Source organism: Epinephelus fuscoguttatus, linkage group LG16 (genome assembly GCF_011397635.1).
Source record: "Epinephelus fuscoguttatus linkage group LG16, E.fuscoguttatus.final_Chr_v1".
Classification (NCBI taxonomy): domain Eukaryota; kingdom Metazoa; phylum Chordata; class Actinopteri; order Perciformes; family Serranidae; genus Epinephelus; species Epinephelus fuscoguttatus.
In genome coordinates, this window is record NC_064767.1 from 15,145,076 (window position 1) to 15,166,457 (window position 21,382).

General features: G+C 39.8%; 1 protein-coding gene across 1 annotated transcript in view; it reads left to right on the top strand.

Moving 5' to 3' along the window:
* The window catches only part of ryr2b (ryanodine receptor 2b (cardiac)), an 84,136-nt gene extending 64,016 nt beyond the window's left edge, over positions 1 to 20,120 (top strand). Inside the window, exons 89-104 of the mRNA XM_049600677.1 lie at positions 44 to 1,332; positions 1,491 to 1,561; positions 2,589 to 2,733; positions 2,892 to 2,978; positions 4,012 to 4,218; positions 4,462 to 4,592; positions 4,806 to 4,848; positions 7,567 to 7,703; positions 8,553 to 8,613; positions 8,974 to 9,120; positions 9,323 to 9,457; positions 10,578 to 10,734; positions 11,019 to 11,083; positions 13,765 to 13,865; positions 18,008 to 18,059; positions 19,094 to 20,120. Coding sequence (XP_049456634.1) covers positions 44 to 1,332; positions 1,491 to 1,561; positions 2,589 to 2,733; positions 2,892 to 2,978; positions 4,012 to 4,218; positions 4,462 to 4,592; positions 4,806 to 4,848; positions 7,567 to 7,703; positions 8,553 to 8,613; positions 8,974 to 9,120; positions 9,323 to 9,457; positions 10,578 to 10,734; positions 11,019 to 11,083; positions 13,765 to 13,865; positions 18,008 to 18,059; positions 19,094 to 19,189 — 2,924 coding nt within the window. The 3' untranslated portion in view covers positions 19,190 to 20,120. The remainder of the gene's footprint in view (positions 1 to 43; positions 1,333 to 1,490; positions 1,562 to 2,588; positions 2,734 to 2,891; positions 2,979 to 4,011; positions 4,219 to 4,461; positions 4,593 to 4,805; positions 4,849 to 7,566; positions 7,704 to 8,552; positions 8,614 to 8,973; positions 9,121 to 9,322; positions 9,458 to 10,577; positions 10,735 to 11,018; positions 11,084 to 13,764; positions 13,866 to 18,007; positions 18,060 to 19,093) is intronic.
* Positions 20,121 to 21,382: the final 1,262 nt, after the last annotated feature.

Sequence of the window (21,382 nt, forward strand, 5' to 3'; positions counted from 1 at the left end):
ACATTATCCAGAATTTATTTCTCTGCTCGTCCTCCCCCTGTAGGCACTGTCGTTAATGGAACTATTGGAAAGCAGATGGTGGATATGTTGGTGGAATCGTCAGGCAATGTGGAAATGATCCTCAAGTTTTTTGACATGTTCCTCAAACTTAAAGACCTCACCTCCTCAGATGTCTTCAGAGAGTACGACCCTTATCGTAAGGGCTACATCTCCAGGAAGGACTTCCAGAAAGCCATGGAGAACTGCAAGCATTTCTCCTCAGCTGAGATTCACTTCCTCCTCTCCTGCATGAAGACAGACGATAGTGAAATTGTGGATTATGAGGCCTTTGTGGATCGCTTCCACGAGCCAGCCAAAGACATCGGCTTCAGCATTGCTGTTCTCCTCACTAATTTGTCCGAACACATGCCCAACGATTCGAGACTTAGGACATTCTTGGAATTGGCAGAGTGTGTCTTGACGTACTTTCAACCCTATCTAGGACGTATTGAGATCCTCGGCAGTGGGAAGCGCATTGAACGCGTCTACTTTGAGATCAGTGAATCCAGCCGGACACAGTGGGAGAAGCCTCAGGTTAAAGAGTCCAAGCGTCAGTTCATTTTTGATGTGGTCAATGAGGGTGGAGAGAAGGAGAAAATGGAGATGTTTGTCAATTTCTGTGAGGACACCATCTTTGAGATGCAGCTAGCAGCACAGATATCTGGCTCTGACACTGGAGAGAGGTGCGCTGCCAAAGGAGGAGAGGAACAGAGTGAAGAGGATGCTCAGGACAACAGCGGGGTGTTTTTCATGTGTCGTTGGTTGTTATTGCTGATATCTCTGCTTTCTGTCAAAAACCTGAAGACACTGATGAAGATGACCGTGAAGGATATCCTCATGGCAGCTGTGTTCTTCCTCAGATTCATTTTTATGGCTCAGGTCCGGTGTATTTGTGTTGTTATTCGCAGCATCTTATATGTCCTCTACATAGCCTTTGTCAGTGGTGGGCTCATAGAGGGAGCCAAGAGGATGAGGATGTCGGATTTGCTCGGTGGTATTCTCGAGCCAACTCTTGATGAGGTCATGGAGGTGCAAAGTGGTGTGGATAGGCTGAGGAAGTACTCAGCCAGTTTCTCTTCTCAGAGAGAATTGAGGGAGATGGGCCATGTGGCAGCTGTGACCTCCCCCAGGGAGGTGGATGTACTGTCAGACATATTTGGTCTTAAAGTGAAGAAGGATGGAGGTCAATACAGACTTATACCACAAGACCTAACTGCCAGTCTGACTGACCTGTTCAACACGACCTCCAAAACAAGTGCCACTGCTGATTTTTCTGAAAAGCGTCAGGGGACGGTATGAATTCATTTTAATTTATTTGAATATGAGACGATACAAGACTCTCAATGTGTTGTGATACTCACAAATTTTGTTCAGCATATTTTCTTAAATTTTGTATTGCTTTGATGCTGATTTATATTAATTTTTGATTTCCTCATGAATTTCACTGATAGCAACGTAAGGCTCACACAGTCACAGAAGGAAAAACAGAAGATGAGACAGTGCCTGAAGTGGAGAATGCAAGGTGAGTCTTTTGCTTCCCCATTAAATCATGAAAGAGGAATCATTAAATGTTCTCATAACATCCCAAGTCATTAGAATTGCTGACTGCAATTAGGACAGTTCACCCAAAAGTCAAAAATACATATTTTTTCTCTTACCTGTAATGCTGTTTACCAGTCTAGGTTGTTTTCTTGTGAGCTGCCGAGTGTTGGCGATATCAGCTGTGGAGATGGCTGTCTTCTCTTAGATATAATGGAACTAGATGGCACTCAGTTTGGGGTGCTCAAAGCACTAAAAAAATACATTTAAAAAACATCTCTTTCCAGAAATCATGACCTGATTACTCAAGATAATCCACAGACCTTGTTGTGAACAGGTTCATGTAGGAACTATTTTCTACCCACCAAACAACACTTGCCAATTGTATCACCTCGCAGAAGGAAGCGTGCATCTACTGTTAGCTCACCTAGCACCACTGAGCTAGCTAACATTACAGCTCAGCTGAGGGGGGACGCCATTAATGTGTTTCATCTTATCTGTCACGAGCACGAGCCTCTTGTCCACGAGTAGATGTACGGTTTCTTTTGCCAGGTGGTACGGTTGGTGGGTGTAGTTTGGTAGAAAGAGAGTAGTTCCTACATGAAACTGCTGAGAAGCTGAGTGCCGTCTAGTTCTATTATATTGGAGAGCAGACAGACAATTCTATGGCCGATATCTCCAACACTCAGCAACTCACATCAGCACAATCTAGATTGATAAACAGCACTCCTAGTAAGAGGAAAAATATGTATTTTGATTTTGGGATGAATTAATCCTTTAAAGTATGAAAGTAATTAACAATGGCATTGCATTACATTACAATGCACTTGGTAGCTGTGACAGTGCATTGTAGGTCTGAAACTCTAAAAACTCAAACTTGCCAAATTAAGCACTGTCATGTTGATGTCACTTTTCATCAAAAGAAATATGAAGTTATTAAAAAGTAAAAGTTGGATTTCATCATCTCCGACCTTTGACCCTTCCTCTGTTTGTGACTGAACTGTTTGCAGAGGAAGAGAATTTGAGGAGAAAACCAGGAAGGAGAAAGCAGAAGCAGAACAGAGAGCCAAGAGATGCTCTAATAAGTCAGAGGAACCAGAGTGCCAACACTCTGCCCTCTGGGAGATGATAAACACTCATAACAAGAGCCTGCTGGTAATATACAAAAACACTCACACATGCTTGTGCACTTATGCATATGCAAACCAACAGAGATAAAGAGGCATACCAACAAGTACTTCAGTTTGCATACACAGGCATAAACTTGTACAGGCAGAAAATACCTAAATGTTTTTTTCTCCTTTTTCCCACAGAATTACTTTGCAAGGAATTTTTATAATATGCGCTTACTGGCTCTGTTTGTAGCTTTTGCAATCAACTTTATCCTCCTCTTCTACAAGGTGAGTACAATTCAAATGCATTACATTTTGCTGTAGTATTAAATATGCAGGGGTGTTAACATTGGAAAGTAATTGAGTACATTTACTAAATTACTTGTACTTACACTGTACTTACGTACAAGTTTACCTAAGTATTACTTAGTACTACAAAGTATACTTCAATATCACTATTTCATGCTTCTTTTTACTTAGACTACATCACATTTCAGAGGGAAACAGTTTCCTTTTTATTTCAGTGCATTTATTGGACAGCAATAGTTACAAGTATCTCTAGAGCAATGGTTCCCAACTGGCAGGTCGCGATCCAAAAGTGGGTCACGGGTCTATTCTGAATGGATTGCAAGTGACTCGAGAACATGACAAGTTTGTTAATAATTACATTTTATTTTAAAGTATAGGGAATTTCTGGCAGAGAGCTTTTATTTTGAAGTGCCATTTCTTGAGACAACAAATTAGCTACACAACATGGACAAACACAAGACGGTGAATATATATTAACTGCATGGACCTTGAACTAATCACTTAGGACAAATGTGGTCCCTGTGTCTCAATCAGATGGGAACTGCTGTTCTAGAGAGTATATTTTAATTACAAAAAATGGGATTGTCACATAAAATTTGTGTTTTAAACTACACAGCAATCAACATTTGCAGCACATGGACCAATCTAAACAATGTACACAAGAATGCATCAGTAGTAATAGTCTGATATTGTGATGTATCCATCAGCCATTTATTTGCATATTAGACTGTTTAAGTTTTAATATTTGAAGTACATTTTTCTACTTGTACTTTTGTTCTTTCATCCAAGTAAAATTCAGAATGCAAGACATGTCTGTAACAGAGTGTTTTCACCAGAGCCTGTATAGCAATTCGCCAAAGACTGTGACCGAAAGAAGTCAGTCTAATTCTGTGGTCTCATTGAGTTTGATGCTGTCACATTGTACTGCCTTATATTGTGTGTTTCTTGTATTTTGTGCTTGTATGTCTTTGGTGAGGTCACTCTCTCTTTCGGTCTCTTATTGTCTTTCCAGGTAGCATCCTTGCCTGAATCTCAAGAAGAGAAGGAAGCGGTCACATCTGTTATCAGTGAGGAACTGGACTCAGCTGCCGACGATAAGGACAGAGATTATTTTGTGCTGGAGGAGAGTAGTGGATACATGGAGCCGTCGCTCCGTTTCCTGGCCGTGGCTCACACAATCATATCCTTCTGTTGTATTATCGGATACTACTGTCTCAAGGTATACCGGCATGAGCGTGTACTTTTATAGATTTTTAATGAACTCTTTTCACTTTCTTGAATCAGTTTCTCTCCATCATAAAAGCCCAAGAGTGTAGTGTTAAACCACGGACAGATTGACAACGAAGCACATTGTTAGGTTTTGACCCATACAGCTAATCAGAATGTCAGAGATGTGAAGTTCTGCCAGCTGTGCACTGGACATTTAAAGAGTCAAGAGATCACTGTAGTGCTTGATTGGCAGGTACCACTGGTGATATTCAAACGTGAAAAGGAAGTGGCGCGAAGGCTGGAGTTTGACGGGCTGTATGTGACAGAGCAGCCCCCTGAGGAGGACATTAAAGGGCAGTGGGACCGACTGGTCATTAACACACCGTATGTTCGTTGCCACATAATCAGCTGGCTGATGTCAAATTAATATCAAACATCTTTTATTCTAGTGATAATAGTTTGAGAATCTTGCTGTTGGCAACTTTGTTATAGTTGTATAGTGCAGAAATGTTTCACTCACAGTGATGTTTCTGTTGTCTGTTTTTAATTACGTTTTTTTCCTTTCTAAATATTTGATCATTGTCTTTGTCTTCTCAGATCATTTCCAAGTAATTACTGGGATAAATTTGTGAAGAGGAAGGTAAGCTCTTCTTTGATTTTGCACTGTAAAAATATTATACGTTCTATTCTAAATGTGCTTATGGATGTATGTGATTGTGTGCATATTTCACTCAGTGACACTTCATTAAGAAACTAACTGAGATTTAATGAGCCATTTAACGGCAGGTGTAATTATTCCCCTGTCAGTTACAAAACAGTTTTATTGTCTCCGGAGACAGTGCAGCACTTTTAGCTTCCTCATTTGGATTAGCTCTGCTGTGATGAAAAGAAATTATTCTTTGCTTTAAGTTTAAGAAACTCCTTTTTGGTCTTCTTTTCCTTTTATGAGAACATTCAATTGACTTTTCAGCAGAATTTAAGAGAAAATAAAAGAGAAGTAGGTCTGTTGAACTGAACTAGAAAACTCTATCTGGTTTTACTAGTTCTGATGCATTAAATCAGGAGAGCCAGTCATTAAAATCACAAAGTCTTGAAATGGCTGCCATATTTCATCTCTACTACCCAAATGATGTTATAGCACTTTCTGTTGCATCTTGTTCCAAACTTCATGTATAATGATCTGAGAATAGAGTGCTACTGTCTGTTTCACTGACTGTAAAGAAACATAGAGGTAGTGATGGCACTCTGGCTTCTAAGGGACTGTTTTGAAACCTTCATTTTACTAAGCTGGAATGAGATTTTCTTGGATGTTGCAAATTTGGTCAAAGGGTAGATGGGGCTCAAGTAGGACAAGGAGGTGGAAACCACCACAGCTGATTGTGATAGGCTGAGATTCCTGCCAATCAAACAAACATGCTTTGAAATATGCCTGTCTTTCAGCCAAAATATATTTTTAAGTAAAATTTGTTTTTACTGCCATAAATATCTTTAAGAAAACTGACAGTACAGGCTGGCCGCTGGTCCTTAAAAAGGACACTGTTTTACGGGTTTCAAACTAGGCATAATTGGGATCAAGAAGGTGGGATTGCACATGCAGAGCTGGAAGCACAGAAAGTATCGTCAGGGTCATTATTATTGTTCATTTCGAACTGATATCAAGTGTTTACTTGGAAAGAGTATATTTTCACTTTTGGTGTGTATTTCCATCGCAAGTTTGGTCTTAAATTTCATTTAAAGTGGTATTAAAGAGTCTTAAATTTAACCTGTTTATACCTGTAGACACCCTGCAGTAGCTGTTTAGCCCACAATGTCTTATGAAAGAAGTATATAGATTTTAATATTCATTTAAATTAAGAAAAGTTAGCACTTTTTTGAGTGGGTCTCTGAAGAGCTAGAGATTTTTTTTTAAGTTAGCACCTAACAGGCGTTGGAGGTAGGGCCCTGTTCATTCCTATAAAAGTTGCTCAGTTGCCCATGAAGTCAAAAAAGTTAAGTTTCCCAGGTTTGAAGTTACCCGGATCTTCAGCAATGTGGGACCCAAAGAGGAAGCACACTAGAGTCTTACATCAGCTGAGCAGAGAACTTCCGTATTAGCGTCACTAACTTGAATGATGATGAAATTATTAAATCATGTGGCTCTTCTAAACTTTTGAATTGATCAGAGGAATGAAAGGAGTCATACCGCTGGGTTGTGATGCTCAAAAAATATCCACTGATTTATCGCCGTCTCTTTGACAATGCAAGTTGTGGCTAACCGGACGTTGTAATTTCACAGTTTGGCTGCTATCTCAAATTGGCTTTAAAGCCTGGAGCTTTTCTTGAGGTCTTGGGCATTAATGGCACTGTATCTTAAGGCACTTCTGCAAGGCCACTACTGCACTACCATGCTGGGATGACCACTCTATATTAAGTATGTTTAGCAGTGCCACAATGCATTTAATAATCTGTATTACATCATTTTACAAGCCTGCAGTAAAATAGATGGTATAAAGCCCTCAAGTGCTTTGCTAATCCACTTTTGAGTTTTGAGGTTGTAGATATTGCTCATCATGCTTTGATTGCTTATGTTTGTAATAAGAAAATGGCTCCGTAATAAAACTAGACTGTGGTTGGCTCTTGTTTTAAGACAATAAATCAAGTGACAGAGAATGTCTCAGAGCCACAGCAGCATAATGATAAGGAGAAACTCTGCAGTCGCCAGCCAAGGTTCACTGCACATATACATACAATAGTTTAGATGGAAGGTAAAAAACATAAGCCCATGTCATTACTAATTATTTATATACTGTCAGATTGCACCCAATAAAAACAGACCAGACCATCTACACAACCAACATGCCACTGTGGGGTGCACAACCACTTTGCTCCTAAAATCTCACTCTCTGTCTGTCTCTTCATCTCTTCATGTATCATTTTGTCATAAGGATCACTGTTCATTTGTATGTTTACCTGGTATTAACACATATCTATTGCATGTCTGTCAGTCCTGGAAGAGGGATCCCTCCTCAGTTGCTCTTCCTGAGGTTTTTAACCACTGTTTTTCCTGTTAAATGGTTTTTTTGGGGAGTTTTTCCTTATCGCTGTGAGGGTCCAAGAACAGGGGGATTCATATGCTGTAAAGCCCTCTGAGGCTAATAATATTGGGCATTTTATATAGAATGGAATTGAATTGAAAAACTTGTATCCGGTCACAAGTATCTATCTCTTTATGTTCAGTAGCCATCATAAGCATCACCATCATCTTCTCATTACATGCAGGAGAATTCAGTCTCTTACCTCTTGCTACCTCCTGTCATTTTTTATTCAGATGAAGAGGCACCTGAGAGACTATTGTTTTATGTAAATCTTGCCCTGTCAGGTGATGGATAAGTATGGTGACTTTTACGGCAGTGAGAAGATTAGTGAACTCCTCGGTCTGGACCAAGCTGCATTAGACTTCAGCTCTGAGAGAAAAGAAGAGAGGAAGCTCAAGAGAGACACTACCTGGAGTGCTCTGTGAGTAGTAAAAAAAAAAAGTCCTTGCCATCTTGCATTCTTTAAGAGATCTGTGGGAAACTGCAGCCATCTAGTCTGTCATTTATTTAGCATTGTATGCAGTTCATTTTCTCAAAGATATAATGGATTGTTGTATAGGATAGGATTTTAAATCGTTGTTGTTGTTTTTGTTGTTTGTGCATGACACATCAAAAGACAAGATTTTCAAATTGTTTTTTTATTTCAGTATAGCATATATATAGTATCGTTATAAATAATAAATAACTCTGGCCTTCGACGGGTAATATAGTATGCACTTGTTAACACCTAGCAGCCTGCGATGATGATACCAATGTGGCATCCTTTGGAGCATAACTTTAAGTATGTTTGCATACAGGCAACTTGGTGTTAATATTAATGGAAAAACATTCAAATAAGGAAATCAATACAGCTCTTTATCTGATGCACTTTACTGTGGAGGTGAATGGGACTCCTGATGAACACAACCACTCTGTTTACTACATACCCAGTTCTTGTCTTGGCCTTGTTAGTTACATCTTAAAATAACATTTTAGATGCTGCTATTAATATTAATAGCCTTCACCATTATAAATAGCCATCTCACTAATACTGTGTATGTGTATTTGAGTGTGTGTGTTACCTAATAGGGGTGGCCAGACAAAAGAAGGTCCTAGAACATTATGTTGTACTTGAGGAGGAACAGGACATTCTGAAATGAAACCACGTGACAGACGGGCTCTTTGAGAAAAGACACTGTAGCAACATGGGCCTGATTTTAGCCGTGGACATCCTGGCCTTATTTTTCCAGGTTCTCACCATGTATCTGTGTGATGATGCTATTTATTTCAGATTCAACTCCATTGACATGAAGTACCAGGTCTGGAAACTAGGAGTTGTGTTCACTGATAATGTGAGTTCAGTCGTGTGTAATATTTCGTGGCTTCTGCTCAGTGTGTTTGTGTGTGCCCTCTTGTTCCTACATAGCCAAGATAAAGGTGTCACTTCCTGCAGTTTATGTGAACTGATAATTACTGAGCAGTGTGCGTAAACATATCTGATATTTTATGACTTATCCCTCATTTGTTTAATCTCTTGCTCTGCTGCACTAAGATTTTTGTTTGATACAATTGCACATGCTGCATAAGTGATGGTGCTAATATCCTGTGATTCTGCCTTATCTAAAATACACATTTGTCTCTCTCTCATCTGTCCTGGTCATCTATATTGCCTGTTTTTATGTGTGTGTATGTCGTCTTTGGTGTGTGCGCAGTCCTTCTTGTACTTGGCCTGGTACATGGCCATGTCGGTTCTGGGTCATTACAACAACTTCTTCTTTGCTGCCCACCTTTTGGACATCGCCATGGGCTTTAAGACCCTTCGCACCATCCTTTCCTCAGTCACACATAATGGAAAACAGGTGTGTGTGTGTGTGTGTGTGTGAGTCTGTCTTTAATTCTCTATCCATCTGTCTTAATGTGTGCTCATATGTGCAGTGTGCATGCATGTGATGTTTGCTTTCACGCTGTAGGGTTATATTGGGGACTTTTCTAAGATGAAGAAGCGTATTAAAGCCCATCTGCCTCTGTCTATCCCTTTGTAATTATGTGTGTGCCTGTCAGTTGGTCCTCACTGTGGGCCTGTTGGCGGTTGTGGTCTATCTCTACACTGTTGTGGCCTTCAACTTCTTCAGGAAGTTTTACGACAAGAGCGAAGACAAGGATGCCCGGGACATGAAGTGCAATGACATGCTTACTGTGAGTTAAATGTGCATATGAACACAAGGACACACACTTAGAGGTCTGTGTCTCTCCATATATATATATATATATATATATATATATATATATGTCTTGTCTCTCTGTGTTTATATTTCTAACACAAACACAGCTGCACACTTGGTTTTCTGCTACTACAGATTGAGAGCGGTAGAGGAGAATTCTGACAGTGATCCCAATTGTTAAAATAAGAACAGCCTCTTGTCTTAGTTTTCCATAAAATGATGGACACATGGATAGAAAACAGTCCCTCAAGCCTCAGCATAGCTTTTTGTTTGGCTATTCACAACATTAACACCCCACCGCCTGCTCTATTCTAATGTGAACTCCACTGTCACTCACATATGCAGGCGGATTGGCAGCGATAGCATTTGAATAAAACCCTGCTATTATAGGAGGCAGGGGATATTACATTAAATCCTCAGTCACACTCGCTGTGTTATTGTTTATGTTGGACTTTTAGCAGCAGTGATTGCAATCCCTTTTCCAACATTTAAACACCACCACATTTTTTATACAAATAAAATGCAAAAATGGCAAAAATGTGAATCCAAAGACAAGCAGGAGACATCTCTGTTTGGGCCTGTATGAAGGAAAAAAGTGCCAGTTTCAAAGTTTGGATATTCCTTGAAGGTTTAGCAGTCAATTTCTATGCTATTTTTGTTCAGGTTACTTGTGGAAAATATCCTTGGCAGTTAAAAGCACAGTACAGTCTTTGCTAGACAACTAGAATGTTAATTCTTGCCTCATAATTGTACACAAGCTCCTCTTGGGGAAATACTGTCTGAGGCAGAATATTGATTAAAATAAAACTTCCAGTGTTCTGTGAAATTGTGTAAAAATGCTGCCTGTTGGAAACTTTCAAATGGCTCCCCAGAAGCAAGTAGCATGGAAACGGGCATGAAAATGAATTGAATAAATTTTGATTTTGTTTTGCAGCTTGAATTTTCAATTTACAGTGTCGTCCTTGGAGTTTAAAAAAACAATACTCTAGTCCATTTTTAAGATACTTTACATTTTCCCCCCTTACTGCATACCCTTGTCAGAAAGAGAACAGCTGCACATACTATACAGTAATATAAAATGTATTTTCTGTCAGTGCTACATGTTCCACATGTATGTTGGAGTGCGTGCGGGCGGGGGCATTGGTGATGAGATCGAGGACCCTGCTGGAGATGAGTTTGAGGTGGAGCGCATCGTCTTCGACATTACATTCTTCTTCTTCGTCATCGTTATCCTCCTGGCCATCATCCAGGGTGAGTCACAAACACTGAATCTGTTTCACAAATACAGCTCAGCATCAACATGTATTCCACATGTTTTTCACTGAGACACTCACAAATACATTTTATTCCTCTTGTTTGACTAGAGCACACTTTATGAATTTTTCATGAGGAATTTGAGAAAGAACAAAGTATCTGTTTATTCCACCGAGTCCTTAAGTTTCACTGACACCTGTCGTTCAGAGACAAGCGTGCACACACATACATGTACACAAACAGATACACAAACACACAGTTGTGTCCCTTTTTTTTTTCAGGCTTGATAATTGATGCCTTTGGGGAGCTTCGTGACCAGCAGGAGCAGGTGAAAGAGGATATGGAGGTGAGATTTGGCACTTTCTCTCAGAAAAACTCTTTTCCTGTACGCACACATTCCAGCACAGGCAAGTGCACTACTGATAGGAAGTCATTTTGTGTTGTATGGGGGTTGTACACAAGTGGCAACCTCCAGGGCTGAAAAATGAAGCCAACACACAGAACCCAACACAGAAGTGCCAAAAACGTTCTTTGAAGGATGGCTCTGGAAGCTGAAGTTATGCATAATTAGGGCAGGACCACTTCAAGTGACAACTGTCAGCTGATTCGTCTCCATCAGATCCACCCATCATTCCTCCACAGCTCCAGCCATTTATCCAAATATAGTCACTTCTGGCTCCAAAAAACCAAGATGGCAACAGCCGTAATGCCAAACTCAGTCTGTGGTTGCACAGTATGAAGTGTTGTGCCGATTTAGATACAAACAGGATAAATACTTGACAACAGTTGCCAAGTAAGCTTGAGGTCAGTTGTAATTTAAGTTAGTGTGTAAAGAGATAACTGTGAGCACAAGATTGAGCAAGTTAAGTAGAGTTAGTTATTGTGTGTTACAGGAAACGATCGTACCACTGGCCTTAATGAGAGGATGCCATTATCTATTCCTCCTGAATAGTTAGTGGATAACAGTAACAAAAAGTGAAATCTGAGGGAAAAAATCACTGGTATTTATGTGTAAATGGCACACATGGAGGAATATATTTTGGATAAGATAAGCATCACTTGCTGTCTTTGGCAGCAGTTGGCTGTTTAAATCATTATTTGCTCAGAACTCTCAGTCTCTGAGGCTTGTTAGACTCCTGTCACACTGCTTGCATACTGACACAAGTGTAGTGTTGTTAGAGAATGTAAGTTCATTTGGGCTTAGTGAGTGAAGGCTAGATGCAGCAGAATACAAATGAATGTGCATTTCTTCATAATTACGATTCCACAAAGTGCATCGCTCAGAGTTGCTGAGCCAGTTACATGTAACGCTTGTTTGCTGGAACCTCAGGAGTTTACTGACCACGTAGCCTCAGTGCATACTGTACAAACCTCAGAGCTACGCCTCTAAAGGCAGCAGCAGATGTGAACAGAATCCTACCAAAGCAAGCCATGCAGCCAGGACAAGTAAGGTTACAAGAGACTTTATTAGCAGGCTGACAACCGTATGTAGTCGGAACAGGCAAACAAGTCCAAAGGTGCAGGAGAGGCAGGCGTGAGATCAAAGGCGGGACTGCTGAGGCAACAAGGCAGAAGAGACGCTCTGACAAACAGCGGCGAGCTACCCTCTAAACATAAAGGGTGCACGTGTGATGTCACTGAATGCATAGTTGTCATGGTCACTCCCTCTTGAGTGGCAAACACTGTACATTCACATGAAAAATACACATCACATGAAAAAGCAGAGAGCTGCTGTGCAGAAAAAGACTAAAAAAGAACTCAAGCAAAATGTTCAACTGAAGCAAGCAGGGGATATGATCACGAGCAGTATGATATTAGTGTATAGTATAGTGAGTAAATGAATTAATTTTTTATTATTGTGCCATGCAAACAATTATGCCCAGCCTGCATGGACTAACAAGATACCATAAAATCAAACAAACTAGGATCACAGTCTAGTGTAGAGCATTTTCAGACAACAATAAGAAAAAAAGAGAAGAGGGGAAACAAAAAATAGAGCAAAGCGACTCACGCATCCTCAGTAAACAAATCACTGAGTAAAACAAGTGCTAATTAAACACTGTATCTTTCCTTCTTTTCCACTTTTGTGGCAAATTTGGCAAACCTAAACACATCATAATTAAACAGCCATTCCAGCTTTTGGTCATCAGAGGACCAGAGTATCCCAGGGTTTAGTCAAGCCATTTCATGGAACAGTAACTCTCGTAAGTCATCATAGTTTGTACAGTATAAAAGAAAATGTCTCTCACTTCCCACTTCACCCAAATCACACAGCTCACACTGTCTGTTTTCCTCTTGAATATTGTTGAATCACCCAATCTGAATGGCCAGAGGAAGAATAGGAGCTCTGGTGTCAGGTCATGTCTTGTTATTAATGTGTGTTTTCATGTATTCCCTGGTTTCTCTCCACTGTGTGTCTCTCAAAAAATGAAACAGTGCCTCAGATTTTATAGCTGCTTTTCCCAGATATTTAACATCTGGGAAAAGCAGCTGTAAAAATTTGAGGCACTGTTTTATTTAGACACAATTTGCTCTGCTGCAGTTGGCAATGATAAATCAGTTTCTGCTGCTACTCCCATCCCCATAATTTGTAGCTCTAAATAGGAGTCCCCTAAATACACATTGCTTTAACCCCAAATCCCTTTTTTTCTGTCATTTTACCAACACAGAACCTTTGTGCAGCTACATATTAAATATGGGCAGAGGTAATTTGACTGTTTCATACCCCCCAAAATGATGCAAATCCTCAGCAAATATGCCCCCCTGTGTTTTCTGAAAACCTGGCAGTGAGTAGTCCTGGGAGTATTTAGTTGCTCTTATTTACAGTCCTTTTGTGGGCATCCTTTGAGTGTCGTTGTAAGAGAAGCATCTTAAAAGGTGTCATATTGTTGTGTGTCTGAGTTACAGAGCACTAACACAAAAGGCCTCTGGCATTGAGGTTATTTTCCTTTTAACATACTCTTGAGAACATGCTTCTCTGAGACCGTTTCATGAATCATTGCATGTCTTACATCTCTCCTCCCGCAGACCAAATGTTTTATATGTGGAATAGGAAGTGAGTACTTTGATACAGTCCCTCATGGCTTTGAGACTCACACTCTACAGGAGCACAACTTGGCCAACTATCTGTGAGTTGATTTAACGCTCACTACTGTCATGCCTCGACCTACTAATTTTGTAAATACTAAAACTCACGACTTGATGTGTTGCCAGTTGAAGGCGCTTGTGATGTTGTCTTTCACAGCTGCAGTGAAGCATAAATATTATGCATGCGCCAGCATCACTCACGAAAAAATGACACCTCCATTTGTGTTCATGTTAGTTAATCATTCATCCACTTGGCTGTTTTAACAGTTTATCCCTATAAACCAATAGCCTATCATGTTCTAAACAATGTCACTCTGTTTGGCTTTAGGCCTGTTTCTGGTTTAAAATATTAACGGCAGTGTTATGTTTACATTCCCTGGTAGACCTCCGCACCTGCATTTAGAATTCAGTTTCAAACGACTGTCTTGTTTCATATTTATCAATAGTTAACCGCCTTCTGTCTGTATTCTGCGTTCATGTTCATGTCGTATTTGTGCACATTTTCTGGAAGCGTACAGATATGGAAAATTGGAGCAGTACCACTGGAAATCATGGGGGCAGTGTAGCATAGTTCAAGCAAGACACAACAGTAGAACATGATAAAGAGACTTTAAAAATGGCGGAATGGGACGTATTTATTGAATGGCCTCAGCGACAATCACCAGCTACAATACAGCCATCTTTAAATGGAACTTTAGGCTCGTTCGAGATGGACTGCGCCTCGCCTGGAAAGTAGACGAGAGTAGGCAGCCCCACCGGGGCGTGGTGACAAAAAGCTGCGATAAAGTTTCCCGACAGTTTCCCACAGCCTTCAGTCCGTACAGGAAGTCATAGGCACACTTACATCCTGTCTGGAATGATGTCAATTCATTAAAAAAGTGATCAGACCCATATATCAGTTTGTTCTCAGTCTCCAGTTGTTTTAATTATGATAGATTAATTTATTAAAATGCTTTACAGGTGATCTGTAGTTTATGTTCATGGTTTAACCTCCATTTGACGTGAATTCTCCTGTGAATCAGCATCATATCAGTTTGACCTGTCCCCTCAACTACACAGGCTAAATAAACAGTGCTTGACTATAAGGTTCATATTTTCAGAGGAAAAGAATACATGACAACAGCTTTCATTAAGGCTCAGTTAGATACAGTCAGGGCTTCACATCTGTACAGATGTTATTTTAAGAATCCTCACATCCCACTGACCACAAGTCTCTGTGTTGCTAAATACTTCAATAATTATAGGTGCTGCGCAGCGATGGGTCGGGTCCGGGCATTTTTAGGCAATTCTGAGCAACAAGCAGAAGAATTGGAAGACATTTAGAAATTTAGCAACACAATCTGCCTTTTGCATCAGCTGAGGCTTGAACTGCCAGATGTGCAGGTTTAGCAGCCGTCCATGCATGGAAAAGCAGATTTTTAAACCACTGTAAAAAAATTCAGTTATCAAAACAAAAATCTGAAAATACACATATTGCATCTAGACAGCATGGAGATGTTGGTGATTTATTTTTAACAATGATTGATTTGCTTCATAAGTGAAAAACTGATGTTTAACTAGTTGAGCTATGTGCAAAGTGAGAAGCCTCAGATGGTTTCACACAAGTGTTGACACTGGATCTTTGTGCAAAGTTTGGTTTATTTTCAAGCATGAGAAGGCAGATTTTCTAGCAGAAAAGACTTGAAGATGCTGCACAGTGATCAGTCACGCTCAGGCAATTTTAAGCAATAAGCTGGAGCACAAGAAGATGATTACATTACAATGTGGATTCTGCACTAGTTGAGGCTCGAATCCGCAACCTCTGGAACCTAAGACGGTCATCTTCCGCTCTGAGCTAATTGACGAGTAGCAACTCAACAGTGGCTTCACAAATTGAGTAAGCCATTCACTGTTGTGTAGGATAGCAGCCATCCGTGCATGGAAAGGCAGATTTAAAACCACTGTAAAAAAAAAATTTAGTTATTAAGACGAAAATCTGAAAATACACATATTGCATCTAGACAGCATGGAGATGTTGGTAATTTGTTTATAACAATGATTGATTTGCTCCAATTGTTCACATTAGAGCAAAATTCAAAATGCTTTCAAAAATTCAGTTTTTGAGATAAAATTCTGAAATTTGCCACACATCATCTACCATGATTCTAGAATTTTGTCATTTTTTTCATGAACATTGAAGATTCATTTAGCAAGAATTTGCATGTATATGTTTACAGTACCGCTTACAGTCAAACATTTTGATGCACTGTAGGCTCAATTTTTGATAAATCAAAAATCTGAGAAACATAGTTTGTGTAGGACAGTCTAAAGATGCTCTCTAGCAAGTTTGGTGTCAATTGAGCAAAAATTTTGGGAGGAGATAGGTTTAAGAAGTTTTACAGTTTTTGAAAAAAAAAAAAACAGTGATGAACTTCATAATTTTTAATAGGTTCAAATGTACAAAAGTTTCTTCAGTATTGGGGCTACAGTTTGATGAAAGCTGTGAAGTTGTAGCACGTATGGTTGATTTGTTATGAATTCTCAAAGTTTTGAACTTTAGACGCTTGCTGTAGCACCACCATCAGGACTATTGGCTTGAGTTTACAGCTGAGGATATCTGGCATGAGACTGGACCTTTGTGCAAAGTTTGGTGAGTTTTCACCCATGGGAAGTATGATTTCCTCGGAAGAAGAAAGAAGAAGAAGAAGAAGAATACCTTACAATAGTGTCCTGGCAGTTTAGCTGCCCGGACCCTAATTAAAACAGGCCAGTGTTAATATACCGTAGACTCTGTATAGTTTATGATGAGTCAGTCACACGTGTTTTCTGTTCACAGAATAAACCTTCAAATCAGACAAATACAATCTTTATCTCTAAAATTCTACAAAAATGAGTAGTTTATCTAAAACGTCGTCTTGTTGAGTCGACATCTAAACCAATCAGCTGTTAGATCAGGTGAGAGCCAGGCGGTGCAGTCGGTGGAAAGCAACTGCAGCGCCTGGCTCTGAAAACTGCGGCCGCCTCGCTCTCGTGGTTTCATCGCTGTCCACTTTTGTAATACGTCAGAGCAAGTTGGGATGAAGTCGGACACAAAACTAACCGGCATGCATTGTGCGCTGATCGCCAGTGATCGAATCTGCGCAGGCCTGGCTCATCTTGAACGAACCTAGTATTACAACCTCCTCCACCGTCGCCATGTCAGAAACTTTTGACTCTGCCCTCTTGTGCCATCTAGTGGATGTGTCTTGACCAACTTAAGCCTACAGACGAAACAGGACTTTTTGCCTCCTCTTAAGACTCATTTATACTCCTTTTGTGTACGACAATAGATACATTATTTTCAAGCATAACGCCACTGCCTTCATACTTCCATGCAACCTTTAAGAAGAAGCTCCACTACCATACAAATATAGACACAGGCAAGTATGAATCAATTGGTCACAGGACGCTAACATATATTGGAGCTTTTTTGATAACAAACAATAAAACAGTAGAAAATATAGCAGAAAAATCCATGAAGATACAAATAAAACTCATCACAAAAGGATGAAATGCGAATAGAGGTGAGAAAATGTTTGTGTAACAGCAGAAAATATTTACCTAAATCTTCACTGACACAATTTTTATTAGGGTTTCAATGGTTTTGCACATATAACACAAACGTCACAAACACTGTATGTCACTTGTGTGGATGCACAATTGATCCACTGAATTAATGAACACCTTTTCCATGATGCGGATGATTAGTAATGTTATTTTGTAAGTTGTTGTTGCATTGTGCACTGTTGCCACATCAGTAATTGCCATTGACAAAGCTTATTGAACCTAATTAGTATGGATTTCTCTATGTGTTTGCATCCTCTCACCAACAGACCTTGCTATGCTCATGTCTATGTATGCATGGTTGTCCTTCATGCAACATTAAAAGCCTACCTGATGAAGGTCTGCAGACTGAAACGTCACAATTCATTGCTTCATTCTTCTTGTCAACCTATAAATGATTACAAGCATTGAAGCAAATAACCTGATTGTCAAAATACAGCTGTTTTCTCTCGTTGTATTTCCACTTGAAATACCAACTAACTAACTAACAACTGTTTCCACAATCCCTGGCCTTGTACACAAGCTCTTAATTTAATGCTGCAACTCTCTGTGTGGGAGGTACGTGATGCGCTACATGAACCCCTCTTCTGTGTTCTTACAGATTTTTTCTGATGTACCTTATTAACAAGGATGAAACTGAACACACGGGGCAGGTATACGAGTCATCTCTCTTGTTTTATTGCATGATCCAATCAAAGTCAGAACAAGGTGTGCACTTTTAAAGCTAGGAAACAATTCTTCTGTCATCGCCAAATGCCACATTCTTTAATATATCCACAATCGTTCCTGAGTGTCTCAGTGACCTGTTTATTCCAGCTTATGTCATCACAATGACAAAGCTGTGGTGTAACCTTTTCAGCAAAGACAGAATCTGTATTCATTCTGTCTCTCAAAAGCCCTATCAGTCTCAACATGCACATTTTATGATAATGTACATGCCAGGCATACCCCTTATGATTCTAATTTATCTTTTCACTCATAAACCATTACTGTATTACAGCTATAAATCTGAAGTGGGGGGTTTCAACTTGCAAGTATTTTAATTTACTTGTCTTATCTTTTCACTACAACATGTTCAAATGACTTGTGGCCTAGAGGAGCAAAGACGAGTGCTTTACTGTAAATCAGCGAGGAAATAATAGTTTCAGTGTATTTAAAGAGCTTCAACTTCCTCTCTTGTTCCCACACTGTACTGTACCTAAATCTATGAAAGAGATGTCGGTCAGAATAAACGAGGACACGCTCAACTGTAAACACTGCACAGTGTAAAATAAAAACAGTAATAAATCCATTCATATTCGGAATAATTTGGGTTTATCTTCGCAGCGCAGACTGCATTTTGGATCTGATGCTGCGGAATTGATAAAAGGAAGAAAATATTACACTGTTTATCACCCTGAAACATTTATGACAATCGGGTGCTATTTCCAAACGGAGCTATGCTCTGGGACTCATCCCTAGATATACTGTGTGTATCCTTTCAGTGTGGTGTTATTCTCAGGTGTGGATTAAAGAGGGAGCTGCTAGGTGGAATGTGGAAAATGTTTCTCGACGGGCCAGACAAACACTGAAAGAGCTTAAATTTGAAACAATATTATTTGTGGACACTGTTTAGAGTTATTTTACTGAAGAATGGATACGTTTGGGGTAGTTAAGAGATATATTACCGCTCTGTTGTCTTTGCCAGGAATCCTATGTGTGGAAAATGTACCAGGAGCGGTGCTGGGAATTCTTCCCTGTGGGAGACTGTTTCCGTAAGCAATATGAGGATCAACTGGGATGAAAAGAAATCTGAGAGATCTAAGACCTTCCTAGATAATGGCATTACTCTGAAGCCATCTTGATTGATGCCCTCGGACTCACTAAATTACCGTGAATTTTGTGTGTGCACTATTGATTTTGGACTGATTTTCCCACAAAGTATGCATACTTGATAGTTATGCACGTCAGTATTTCTAAATGATATAGATTAAATTATTTGGGAAGTAAAGAATGAGAGCCTCTTGTTTATGTTAGGATGTAAAACTAATGTGCTGTTTGTTTTGGCAGTCTCGTTTCAGTAGTTCCTCGAGGCTACAGAAAAACTACTACTGCTATACTGTTTTCCGCGTCATTATCTCAAGCAGTCAAAGTTGGCAATGCAAATTCAGTTTGACGGCACTTTGCATGCGTCTGTAAAGCTTATGTTTTGTGAATGAAGTGATTTGTCTTTCTAATCACAGCCTAGCATCCCTCTCCCCTGTGTGACATGCAGATAAACACTCTCCCTCTGGCATTTGTTCTTTTTACCCTCCTCTTCCCTGTTTCTTCACGCTCTTTCTTCTTGTCTCTTGTGCTCATCTCTCCAGGATCCTTCCCCTCCTCCTGTCCTTGCTTTTATCCCCCCCCCCCCCTTTTCTTCCTCTCTCCTCTCCTTCCCCAGCTTCAGCTCTTTACCCTTCTCATTATCAGCCACTGTGTAGCACACCAGCAGGTGTCCCAGAGCTCAGGTCAGAATATTGCCATGGAAGCGGATCACTGAGCTTAACGACATGATTGGCCGCCGTCTCTGACGGACAATAAATTCTCTGGGGAATCTGTGGTTGTAACTCATTGGTTAAAGGAGCGTGGTGAGTTTTGTTAAACTGTTAAAACTTGCACGGAGTGTGCATGTGTGCGCAGAGCTGAACAATGGGATGACAGGCGTGGGAAGGCCACCTACAGATATTGTCCTCATTATGCAAAGGTCGAATGCAGGGCTTACACAAAGTCTACTACTGATATGTATCCATGTTGCTTCTTGAGTTATGACTTGTAAGCATGCCTGTAACTCATTGAAGGACCAGAAAAAAGGGTATAAGGTAAACATGAGGAACCTTTGCTTTTTTTCCTGAGAAATGCAAAAATGTTTGGGATTCTTATATTCTTTAAAATAAACAGATTTTGCAATACTGCCAAATACTTTTCCCATTGATAGAGCTATAGTGGTTTAAATAGTCATTATTAGGATTAAACAGCATTATAATTAATCGTCAATCTACAATATGTAGGAGACATCGCTGATGTGGGAGATCAGTTAAATGGAAAATTTGGTATTCTTCAACCTGGACTCTTTCCCCATGTTTTTAGTGTCTAAGTGACGAATGGAAACAACTGTTTTTCAAACTGGTCCAGTATTGAGTGAGAGTGCTGCAGGCGGCAGCTGAGAAACATGCTGTAGTGTAATCTTCGGAGCAATGGCATATCATCAGTGTACATCCAATAAAAGAAGTTGTTTTTGCCATAGACAGGCTAAGATTGTTAGTTAGAGTGTCTGGTAACATTATGGAAAGGATATTACAAAGAAATAAAATGTTTTTTTGTTACTTTTTACTTGATGCTCCTGGTCTATTTTGTCTTCCTGCACTAACTCCTTGAGCGAGACTTTGTTAGACGAGTGAAAGGTAAAGAGAAATGTTTTATTTCTTGTTAGACACTTAGTGGCAAAAACAAGCTCTGCTTGCTAGTGGTTGTACATTGATGGTGCACTATTGCTTCTTACGCTGCAGCCTGTTTAGCCGCTGCGAGCTGCAGCACTCTTGCTCACTTCTGAACCATTTTTTATCGTTAGTCACATGGATAAAGAAACATCAGAAACTTTTATCAAGGTTTTTTAAAGACATAATACAATTTTTACCCTTTTCCATCAAAATTAGCACATATGTGGGGTTTTTCTTAATGTGGGAAAACCCATTTAAACAGATAGACTCCTTTGCCAGTGCACGTGGACCAGAGCTGTGTACACGTCTCTGCAGTAGAGATGTTTGCCTTTCTGTTTACTTCTTCTTTTTTTTATTTTACTGGTGTGTCATGTTTATTGCATGGAGCATGGAGATCAGTAAAAATATGGTGCTTATTTCTTTTTTTTATATCTGTTACTTATTCAGTCTCTCTCTCAAACTTGGTGCCAACTAATTTTTAACAATGTTTGAGTGCTACTTGGCTGAAGACGGACAGG